This window comes from Nicotiana tabacum, chromosome 14 (assembly GCF_000715075.1).
Source record: "Nicotiana tabacum cultivar K326 chromosome 14, ASM71507v2, whole genome shotgun sequence".
NCBI classification, from domain to species: Eukaryota; Viridiplantae; Streptophyta; class Magnoliopsida; order Solanales; family Solanaceae; genus Nicotiana; species Nicotiana tabacum.
In genome coordinates, this window is record NC_134093.1 from 109,430,840 (window position 1) to 109,442,131 (window position 11,292).

An 11,292-nucleotide genomic window follows, 5' to 3' on the forward strand; every position below is an offset into this window, starting at 1 on the left:
GCATTGAAAATGACTGGATTGCTGCTACACGAGAAGAGCTTCATCAGTTCGAGAGAAACAAGGTGTGGCACCTGATTCGTTGTCCCTCAAATAGAACAGTGATTGGAACGAGGTGGGCGTTCAGAAATAAACTGGATGAATTTAACAATACAACAAGAAACAAAGCTAGGCTGGTGGTCCAAGATTACAATCAAGAATAAGGAATCGACTATTCTTATTATACATGCTCACATGCTGTGTAACTAGAATAATTTTGCTGGACACAATTATTGATCATACATTCCTGGATCCTGACAGCAAGTGGGCCATTTCCATTAATAATTCCTCGTGCTACGGCACAGGCCAATTAGGGACGGAGTTAGAAGATCGCATACGGATTCGATCAATTCAGTAACGACTTTAGTCTAAATTGTGGATTTATATAAAGAAATTCATTAAATATGTATAATAATTAAATTTAGAACACAGTTACTAATACATGATGTTGTTTTTCTAAAATTTAGAATTCATAAAATTCTTACCCTTTTAATATTAATATACATAACTAGCAACTAGATAGAATGTTGCATAAATTCTACGTAAATCTTTTACTATAAAAATTATTGTAATGAAATATATGAAAATTCATGATTAAAGAAAAGGTTTTTTGATTTCCCAGTTATTAGTGATGTCATATGAAGTTGAACAAAAAAAGAATATAAATTTGAAAAATTCCATCTCTTTACCCATATGATCATAACTAACAGAAAAAAATCTGTCAATTTTCTATCTTTATTAACAGTTATAGTAACCACATAAAATCTTGAAGTCATAATCTAATTACTGTCTTAATTTCCCAAAATAACCAATTTTAACAACTCAACATAATGAGAATGCTTTATATTACATACAAAATTTCTCCATACCACTAGATTTCTCCCAACAGATACCTCCTCTAATTTTCCCTATATTCCCTTTCTCATCCAAATTTTTCAAGATTCAACATTTCCCATAATGTTTTAATCATAAATCCATGTTACAGAAAATTCATCAAGCAAATGTAGCCGATGATTTGCCAATAATTTTTTTATTTTTTTGCGCGCTTAGGGTGCATCATCTATCAACCAAGATGAGTACGAAGAGCGTAAAAACGGAGAAAAAGGGCACAATTTTGATGCAAAAGTATGAGATTGGGAAATTCTTAGGCCAAGGGACATTTGCCAAAGTTTATCATGCAAAAAACCTAAAAACAGGACAGAGTGTTGCTGTGAAAGTCATTGACAAAGAAAAGGTAATGAAAGGTGGACTAATCGATCAAATCAAACGCGAAATCTCAGTTATGAGGCTAATCAGACATCCAAATGTTGTTGAACTTTTTGAAGTAATGGCTAGCAAAACAATAATATATTTTGCAATGGAATATGTGAGAGGTGGTGAATTATTCAATAAGGTTGCTAAAGGTAGGCTTAAGGAATCAGCAGCCCGAAAATATTTCCAACAATTAATTGCGGCTGTGGATTTCTGCCACAGCCGCGGGGTGGGGTCTATTATCGCGATTTGAAACCTGAAAACATTCTCCTGGACGAAAACGGAGACCTAAAAGTCTCCGATTTAGGCCTGAGTGCATTGTTCGAGTCGAAAAGACAAGATTGTCATGTGGAACTCGTATGCGCGCCAGAGGTTATAAATAAAAGAGGATATGATGGTGAAAAAGCTGATATTTGGTCATGTGGAGTAATATTATTTGTTTTGTTAGCTGGTTATCTTCCATTTCATGATTCGAATTTAATGGAAATGTATAAGAAAATTAGTAAAGGGGAATTTAAATGTCCTGAATATTTCCCTCCTGAGGTGAAAAAACTTCTTTCAAGAATTCTTGATCCGAGTCCTTGTTCAAGAATTACATTAGCTAAGTTGATGGAGAATCGTTGGTTCAAGAAAGGATTCAAATAAATTGATAAAACACCAATTTTAGATCAAGTACAAGACAATTCGCCTCGTAGTGTTTTCGATATTGTGGATGATTCTGATGTTGAGTGTTCTTCAGGGCAAAAAGAGCAGAGCTCAACAATGAAGCCTACTTGTTTGAATGCTTTTGATATCATTTCTCTTTCTCCTGGTTTTGATCTCTCAAGCTTGTTTGAGAAAGACAAGAGCTATAGATCTGAGGCTAGATTCACAACCCAAAAGCCGGTGTCAACTATTGTCTCGAGGCTAGAGGAAGTAGCTTCGATGGGGAGTTTTAAGGTAATATCGAAATTATATCATCTATCTCATTTAAAAGTTTAAACTGTTAGAAGAAAATTTCCTTTATTTACTTGATTATGTCTTCAGCATGCCCCTAATTATGCTCGTAGCGGTCTAGTTCTTTTTCTATTAGCCAAGCACGTGAAATTCTTTTTTTATATTAGATGGTGAGACTTGAGCCCAAGGCCTCAACCTGCTACCATACTATGTCGAAATTGTGTGATCTAGAAGTCGGAAATTTCACTAAAGAGTGTTCATGGGTTAATATATAGATATGTTTAAAATTAATACTCGACCTTCACAAACAATAAATGTTTCGGCGAAGAGTGATCAACTAACCACCCTTGAGCCTATGTGGCTCCGCTTCTGTGATCATCTCATCTAAAATTTTACCCGACCAACCTTATCCTATGTGGCTTCACCTCTATGATTCTCATCTAAAAGCTTAATCTATTAAATAGAGCAAACTATATTGACTTGATTATGTCTTCAACAGGTGAAGAAGAAAGACGGGATGGTAAAAATGCAAGGAAGCAAAGAAGGGAGAAAAGGGCAACTAGCTATTGATGCACAGATATTTGAGATTACACCAGCTTTCCATGTTGTGGAAGTGACAAAATATTCAGGAGACACTGCAGAATATAGGAAGTTCTGTGATCAATGTTTAAAACCTTCTTTAAAAGATATAGTTTGGACATGGCAGGGCAGTGAGCAGTAGCAAGTGGAAAATCAAGAAATTAAACAAAAAATAAAAAATTCTCTTGAGAAGGAAATTGATGCTGGATTTTATATCTTTGATGCATTTTTTTTCCTAGTAAAAATCTTCTTTTTTTAAAAGGGGAGCCTTCGAGCAACGGTCAAGTCGTCTCATGTGACCTATAGGTCACGACTTTGAGCTGTGGAATCAACCACTGATTCTTGCATCAGGGTAGGCTACCTACATCATATCCCTTAGGTGTGGTCCTTTCCCGGACCCTGCGTGAATCTGGGATGCTTTGCGCACCGGGCTGCCCTTTATATAAATCTTTATCTTTGTTCTTTTGGAACTTTTGAGGGAGCTAATACTTTTCTAGTCTTATTGGTTGACGTTTGGTGGCTGATTTTCTGCTTCAGTAGAGTATTAATTTGATTAGACAAGTATATATTATGGCCACTAAGTTGATCAAATATATTTTTCTATATCTAAATTATTTGTTCTTTTAGTTAATGGTAATCATAGTAATATTCAAATGGTTAATTCGTTTCATACTGGTTTATATCATTAACCTCGCCAGTTTCCAATTCTTTGGTTTAGATTGATATTATTTTATAATTATTTTCGTCTGTGGATTGTGTTCCATCATTTTACAACATTAGTAATAAGAGGAAATAGTAAGATTTAAGTAAGATTTATTGCAAAGCTAAAACAGAATCTTGCACAACTCAAGTACTAAAACAAGTGATAGTTTCCAAGAACATGCTCAACATGTAAGAAGTCGAATCTTGATCTTCTGTAGCATCCATACGACATCTTTCATGTCGATTCTTCTTGCAGGAGATTCAACACAACAATCTAGTGCCACTTTCATGATCGATGCCACACAATCTAGCTTCTTGTTTATGTGATTATCATGTGGTGTTACGAAGTTGGCATCTACAACATCCACTATTGCCTCTGTGAGTGAACAACTCACCCATTGCTTCAAGCTAAGATCTCCCTCGAACATTTCATCATTAGGCTTTCTCCTTGTAAACGTTTCCATCAACATGATCCCGTAACTATAGACATCACATTTTGTGGACACCAGTCCATCCAGTCCATACTCTACACTCAAAAATATTTAACAAATGTTAACATTTATATTGGTGGAAAAAGGAAAGGAAAATCAACGTTCAAAGCATTAAATAAAGATGTACCTGGTGCAATATAACCCAATGTCGCTAAGGTTTTAGTGTATAAATCACTCTCATCATCACCAAGCAGTTTTGAAATACCAAAGTCGCTAAGGTGGGCAACCATATTCTCATCCAACAAGACGTTACTAGGCTTCAGATCACAATGAATCACGGGCGAGGAGCACTCATGGTGGAGATATTCCAATGCACATGCCACGTCTATCATTATGTTCAGTCTCTGCATGATGTCTAAGAAGTAGTTGTGTGAATACAACCACTTATCGAGGCTTCCATTGGCCATGTACTCGAGTACTAAAGCCTTAAAATCAAGGTTGGAACAACTAGTGATGACTTTTGTGAGATTCCTATGACGGAGGTTACGCAAAACTTCACATTCTATATCAAAACTCTTGAATGCCGCTTCCAATTGTAGATTGAACACTTTAACTGCAATAGCAGTCCCACTTCTGAGTATGCCTTTGTAGACAGAGCCAAAACTCCCAGAACCAATTAGATTACTCTCACTAAGCTCATTAGTTGCTTGGAGCAGTTCATAATATGATATTGTTCTACTTCTTGCAATAGACAATGAATCAGCTTGTTGAGGAGCTCTTTTACCTTTTCTATACCTTAGCAAAAAGGTGATAGGAACAAATGATAGTGCAATTCCCAGTAGAAGAAATAGAAGCATTTTTTTCCTATTTGATCTATGCTTGGAAGAAATGGGGCACGGTGAGACACTAAATCTTGGAGAACCACATAATGCTTTATTGAAGAGAAAAAACTGACTTGAGAGGTTCTTGAAAGGACCCCCAGAGGGGATTTCACCATACAACTTGTTGTAAGAAACATTGAAATACTTCAGGTATTGAAGTTTCTCAAAAATCTTGGGAATGGTTCCTAATATATTATTAAGAGAAAGGTCTAGGAATTCTAAACCTACCATGTTGCTCATTGACTCAGGTATAGATCCTTGCAACTTGTTGTGTCTCAAAAAAAGGTTCACTAGATTTTGTAAGCCTCCAATTTCTCTAGGAATGCAATTTGTAAATTGATTCATTGACAAATCCATCTGTTCAACAGCCTTTAGATTTCCAATTTCTGGAGGTAAAGAACCACCCATGTTGTTTGACGATAAGTCAAGAATCGTTAGTTCTTTAAGGTTCCCTAAGCTTGTTGGTATATTGGAACTCAATTTATTGGAACCCATATGTATCTCCCCAAGGGAAGTAACATTCCCTATACAATTAGGAAGTGATCTTGAAAGTTGATTATGATCCAAGTAAATAGCAACCAAATACTGCAATTTGCATAGATTATCTCCAACACTTCCGGTAAGTTTGTTGGTACTCAAGAACAAGCCTTGAAGGTTTCTCAGGCTTCCAATTGATGTGGGAATCGATCCAACCAAGTTGTTATAAGAAAGACGAAGGTCTAGTAAGCTGCTTAAGTTCCCAATTTCATTTGGAATTCGCCCTTTAATTTTGCAATCCATGGCGATAAAATATGTAAGGGATGTGGAGAGGTTACCTACAGAAAGTGGAAGCATGCCATTTAAAGGGTTGAAAGATACAGAAAGAAATGTTAAATCTCTGCAGTTTGTTAAGGAAGTCAGGAAGCTTAACGATGAGTCGCTCATTAAATTGTTTCCCTCCAAGCCTAGTTTCTGTAAACGAGTCAAATGTCCAAGTGAGTTAGGAATCAAGCCAGTGAGTTTGTTATATGAAAGCTCTAGAATTGTAAGTCTTGAACAATTGGAGATTGAATGAGGTATAGTCCCGACATGATTGGCTAAGCGACTCAGAAAAAGACGTTCAATGTTGGGTAAGATATAACCTATGTTTGATGGGAGGGTTCCTGATAGATTAATATTGTCTGTAAGATCAATTATTCTCAGCCTTGATATGTTGAGTATCTCCATTGAAAGTGGACCACTAAAATTATTAAACGCAAGAATAAATACCTCCAAGTCAACAAGATTGCTTATCTCTTTGGGTATTTCACCTGGAAACACATGAAGAAAGAGGGATTATTACTAATTAGTTCAATCTAGTTTAAGTTATGCTTTTTGCTACAACTTTGAGTACGTACCAGTAAACTTATTTTTTTGAAGATCTATAACCTGCATCTTGGTTAAGTTGCCAATCTCTTGTGATAAGGATCCATTGAGATTGTTCCTCCATAGTGCCAAAAGTTGCAATGAGGAGATGTTGAATATGGAGATTGGGACTGATCCGGTAATCTGGTTTTTCTCCATGGTTAACTCCAACAAATTAACAAGATTTCCGATTCCCTGTGGAATTATTCCTGCAATTCATGTTCGTAAGTATTTGTGGAAGTAATTAGATAAAATATAACTAGCATTCAACATATAATGCAGGATCATACCTGTGAAATGGTTACCTCCGAGATACAACAACTGCAAGTTACGTAGACTTCCAATTTCATTATGTATTGGTCCATCAAACTCATTATATGATAAAGACAAAATTTGAAGTTCTGAGCAATTTGACAAGGTTGTAGGCATTTGACCACGAAGCTTGTTCCAAGATAAATCAAGTTGTTTGAGTAATGGAAGACCATTGCATAATCCATTGGGAAGACTTCCTGATAAGCTATTGTTTGTAAATGCAATCACTTCAATTTTGGAAATGTTGAAAACTGACATTGGTATAGAACCTATAAGCTGATTATCTTCTATACCCAAAAAGTTCATGTTGTGAAGATTGCCGATCCCTTTTGGGATGTTTCCTTGAAGGAAATTGCGAGAGAATTTTAAGATCTCCAACCTTGAGGCATTCGAGAGAGTCAGCGGGATAGAACCTACGAGTTTGTTTCCGGTCAAGTCTAAATTCCTAAGGGTTTTAAGATTTCCAATCTCCTTTGGGATTTGGCCCTCTAAGGAGTTGAACCTCAAACTCAAAGTTTCGAGTTTCGAAAGATTAGAAAACGAAGAGGGGATGGATCCAATGAAACTATTATTCCTAAGAGTTACAACTTGAAGTTGGTGTAAAACCCCAAACCAAGAAGGAACCTCTCCTCTGAAGTTGTTGAAACTTAAATCAAGTAAATTAAGACGACGCAAACGTGCCATTTCTTGAGGCAATTTTCCATAGAAATTGTTGCTTCCCAAGTCAAGGGAAACAAGAAATGTGAGGTTTCCAAAATCTTGTGGAATTCTTCCAGTAAGAGCCTTGTTGGAAAGATTCAACGACCTCACTCTGTGATGGTGAGAACCACAAGTGACTCCTTCCCAATGGCAAACAGAAGTAGTTGGAAACCAGTTTTCATCAAAGAAGTGAAGGGGGTCTGAAAAGATTTGGGATTTCAAAGAAAGAAGAGCTAATTGATCAGTGGTAATGTTGGTATGAGTCATGGCTGAAGTAGCCATAACATAGTAAAGCAACAAGAGTGTTGATACAAAAGAAGTGAATGCTTTATCCATAATTGCATATAATAGTAGGTTGTTAACGATGTAGTTTTGTGACTTTAAATAGCGATGAGATCTCCTCTTTGGTCTTCATGATTATTAAAATATATCCTTTTTATGAGACTTTTCATTCAATCTCTTTTATGGAAAAGGGAAAAACTTTTCTTCATTCATTATGTCATATCAATTGGAGCTCAAAGAAACAAAAATGTGACTTTTGTTAAGATTTAACATAATATTGTAACCCTTTTTTCCATATCAATTATCAACGCAATTACTTCAACAAGCTCCGAAGACTAAAGATGGTGATCAAAATTCTTCCTCTAATCAGGGCGGAGGCAAAAGACGAGTTCTACACTTTTGCTCAAATAATGTATTTTGTATTAAGAAAATTTATTAAATATGTACAAATATTAAATATAGAACTCATTAACACTTGAAGTCATCGTTTTAAAATCTAAAACTCATAAGGCTAAAATCCTAGCTCTGCTTCTAATGACCCCGAAGACGACCAAATCAACCAAGTCTTAGCACGTTTCAATCATTAATATAAATATGGTGGCAAAAATTCCTCTAATCCGCCCAAAGACTTGTGCAAGTCAACCAAGTCTAGCTTTCATTTTTCTCTAGAACTGTGAGGTGAAAAGTAATGCTACATCTATTAAATTATAGTGTACTACATACTAGCAAATATCGAGAATTTTCTTACATGATTACTATAGTTTATAATTGATTGTAATATGTTTATTATCCTCTTTTTTTAAGACATAATCTGGAGAGTTTTACATTCTAGTTACTTAAATTTTTAGGTAGTCTAATAATGTAAAACAATATTTAGATTCTCTGGATATACCATTAGCACTTATTTTTTTGTTGTTTAATATCATGATGAGATTATATAAGCAACGATTGCAAACCAAGTAAAGAAATTTAAGGGCTAGTGTTTGACTCAGAAAGGAGTCGTCACATAGCAATAATGACAAGCGTATTCAGGAATTTCATCAAGGGTGTTCATACTTTAAAAAAGTCAATAATTTTTTCTTGATGAATGGATACGAAAATTTTAAATCAAACTAGGAATTATTTAGCTAAATACTATAATTTTATAATTAAAACTAATGGAGTATACAAAAGACAAAAAAAAAAATCAACTAATAAAAGTAAACATAGAACCAAATAAAAGAGAATACTAATAGGAGCAAGCATAAAACCATAATTGCATAAAATAGTAGGAAATCGTATGGCTAGTGATAAATGATGTAAAGTGCATATATTTGAGTATATTTTCATTTTAATTCTTGTGTGAGTCGCGGGAGTTTACCTGATTTTTGAAGTGAAATATGCTCATTATGTGTTTATTATGTGTAGGAACGAGTTTGGATGATAAATGATCAAAAGATGATAAACCGACACAAAAAGAAGAGATGGAAAGAATTGAGAGCTCGTCCAATTTCGTGCGTGGCATGAAAACGAACGCGAAAAAGGAGAAAAATGAAGGCACAAAACAGCGAAGCGAAGGCACGGATCGCTTCACAAACTGAAAAATTACAAAAGCTGAGTCTGCGCCCATGGTCGCGCGCTACATGAAAGTTGATGGCCTCCAGTTCTCCTATTCAGTTTTGGATTACATTGGACGAACCTCCACCCTACCTAGGTCATATAATTACACGCTAAACCTGATTTTTACATAACATTAGAGGAGGAGACACTACTTTAGGGTTACACAACATCTTTGTAGGCAAGAATACACTAGGATCAAGGAGGAAGATTCAACCACGAGTTTTGCCTTTCTTCTTCCTATTTTCTATTGTTGGTTATGAATTGTAGTATTGCATTTTCACATACTATTATGAGTAGTTAATTTATTATTTAAGATTTTGATGGAACCTTTTGGAGGATGAATTCTAGTTAAGTTTGAATATAATTTAGCCTTTGAATTTCTTTATTTGTTCAACTACGTGCTTATTTTTGTTGATTGAATGGCCATCAATTGACTGTGCCTATTTATTATGTATTGCTTGGAAAATGATATATATTTAGGTAGTTGTTGAACAACGTCACTCCTAACGTATATGAGGAATCAATACGGCATGTTTAAAGGTAGGGTTAGGAATAACAAAGCCTTGATGTGGTCATGGTGAGCAGCAAGATTGTGCCAGCTAGCGTAGTTCGGGAGAATATGTCTAGTAAATTATTATAGTTTCTTGGGAGAGAATTACTGTAACCACCCGACCGGTCGTTTTAAATATTATAATCTCGTTCCCCTATTTACTGCTCAATTTATGTCTTGCAATTGATTTATGACTTATCGGGTTAGTTGGTTCGGGTCCGAAAAGAACTCGGAGTGGAATGAGATACTTAGCCTCATAATTGAAAATTTATGTTAGAAAAGTACTCCTGATATGGACCTGTGTAAACGACCTCGGATTTGAATTTTGATGATTCCAATAGCTCCGTATGGTAATTTTAGGCTTAGGAGCGTGTCCGGATTATTATTTGGAGGTCCGTAGAGGAATTAGTCTTGAAATGCCGAAAGTTTAATTTCTCAGAAGTTTGACCAGGTAGTTGACTTTTTGATATCGGGGTCGGAATTCGATTCTGAAAATTGGAATACCTCTATTATGTCATTTATCACTTGTGTGCAAAATTTGAGGTCAATCGGACGTGATTTGATAGGTTCCGGAGTCATTTGTAGAAATTAAAAATTTCAAAGTTCATTAGGCTTGAATTGGGGTGTAATTCATGGTTTTAGCGTTGTTTGAGGTAATTTAAAGATTCGACTAAGTACGTATGATATTTTAGGACTTGTTGGTATATTTGGTCGAGGTCCCGAGGGGTTCGGGTGAGTTTCGGATGGTTAACGGGTTGGATTTTTGACTTGGAACTCTGCTGGAATTTTTTTGATGCACCATCTCGTTTCCTTCATCGCGTTCGCGAATGGAGCCTCGCGTTCGCGAAGAGGAACTGAGAGGCTGGCAATATTTGCTCTTCGCGTTCGTGAAGAGAAGCACGCGTTCACGAAGGGTGGACTGGGTGTGCATCACTAACGCGAGAGGTGTTACGTGTTCGCGAAGGAGAGAGGAAGCAGCTGAGGACCCCAGGAAATTAGTCTACGCATTCGCGTAGGGGGTGTCGCATTCGCATAGTGAGGGGGAACGAAGCATCGCATTCGCGAGGGGTTGAACGCGTTCGCGTAGAAGGAATTGAGGCAGAGGCATTTTGTGCTTCGCGAACACGAGGGTGATGTCGCGTTCGCGGAGGAGGAATTTGGACGGGAGTTAATTTGTGTTTCGCGAACGCGAGGCATTGACCGCGTTCGCGAAGAAGAAAAGCATGGGCTGTGAGTTTAAGTTTTGAAAATGGGACAAAGTCCCATTTTCAGTTTTTGACAATTTGGAGCTTGGATTTGAGACGATTTTGGGTGATTTTCAGAGGAAACAACGGGGTAAGTGTTCTTAACTCAATATTGATTAAATTACCCGAATCCATGGTTATTTTTATCATTAAATTGGTGAATTGAGTTGGAAAAATTTGAAAACCCTCTTGGTTTAAATTGAAGATTTGAGGGTCGAGTTGGGGTCGGATTTTAGTAAAATTGGTATGGTTAGACTCATGGTTGAATGGGCTTCCGGATTTTATAACTTTTGTCGAGTTCCGAGACGTGGGCCCCACGAGCAATTTTGAGCTAATTTTCGGATTTTTATGGAAAATTATTATTTTCTTATGGAATTAATTACAATGAATTTTATTGACTGAAACGA

At 36.2% G+C, this 11,292-nt stretch overlaps 1 protein-coding gene and 1 pseudogene across 1 annotated transcript; one reads left to right on the top strand and one right to left on the bottom strand.

The window, feature by feature from the left end:
- The first annotated feature begins 881 nt into the window (after positions 1-881).
- Positions 882-3,015, top strand: LOC107773868 (CBL-interacting protein kinase 5-like; annotated as a pseudogene).
- A 583-nt stretch (positions 3,016-3,598) lies between these two features.
- LOC107773677 (uncharacterized) lies at positions 3,599-7,724 on the bottom strand. The gene is made up of 4 exons (XM_075229850.1): positions 6,490-7,724; positions 6,193-6,408; positions 4,123-6,105; positions 3,599-4,030 (listed from the first exon to the last, which is right to left on the bottom strand). Exons 1-4 carry the CDS (start codon positions 7,544-7,546, stop codon positions 3,687-3,689), a joined length of 3,600 nt encoding a protein of 1,199 aa, XP_075085951.1. The 5' UTR covers positions 7,547-7,724; the 3' UTR covers positions 3,599-3,686.
- Positions 7,725-11,292: the final 3,568 nt, after the last annotated feature.

Bases quoted from the DNA above. Each gene is read 5' to 3' on its own strand.
- LOC107773677 (XM_075229850.1), bottom strand. From the start codon at position 7,546: ATGGATAAAGCATTCACTTCTTTTGTATCAACACTCTTGTTGCTTTAC. The intron at 6,106-6,192 runs GTACGTACTCAA...ATGTGTTTCCAG, and splicing joins TCAAAAAAATAAGTTTACTG to GTGAAATACCCAAAGAGATA. The intron at 4,031-4,122 runs GTACATCTTTAT...TTTTGAGTGTAG, and splicing joins ATTGGGTTATATTGCACCAG to AGTATGGACTGGATGGACTG.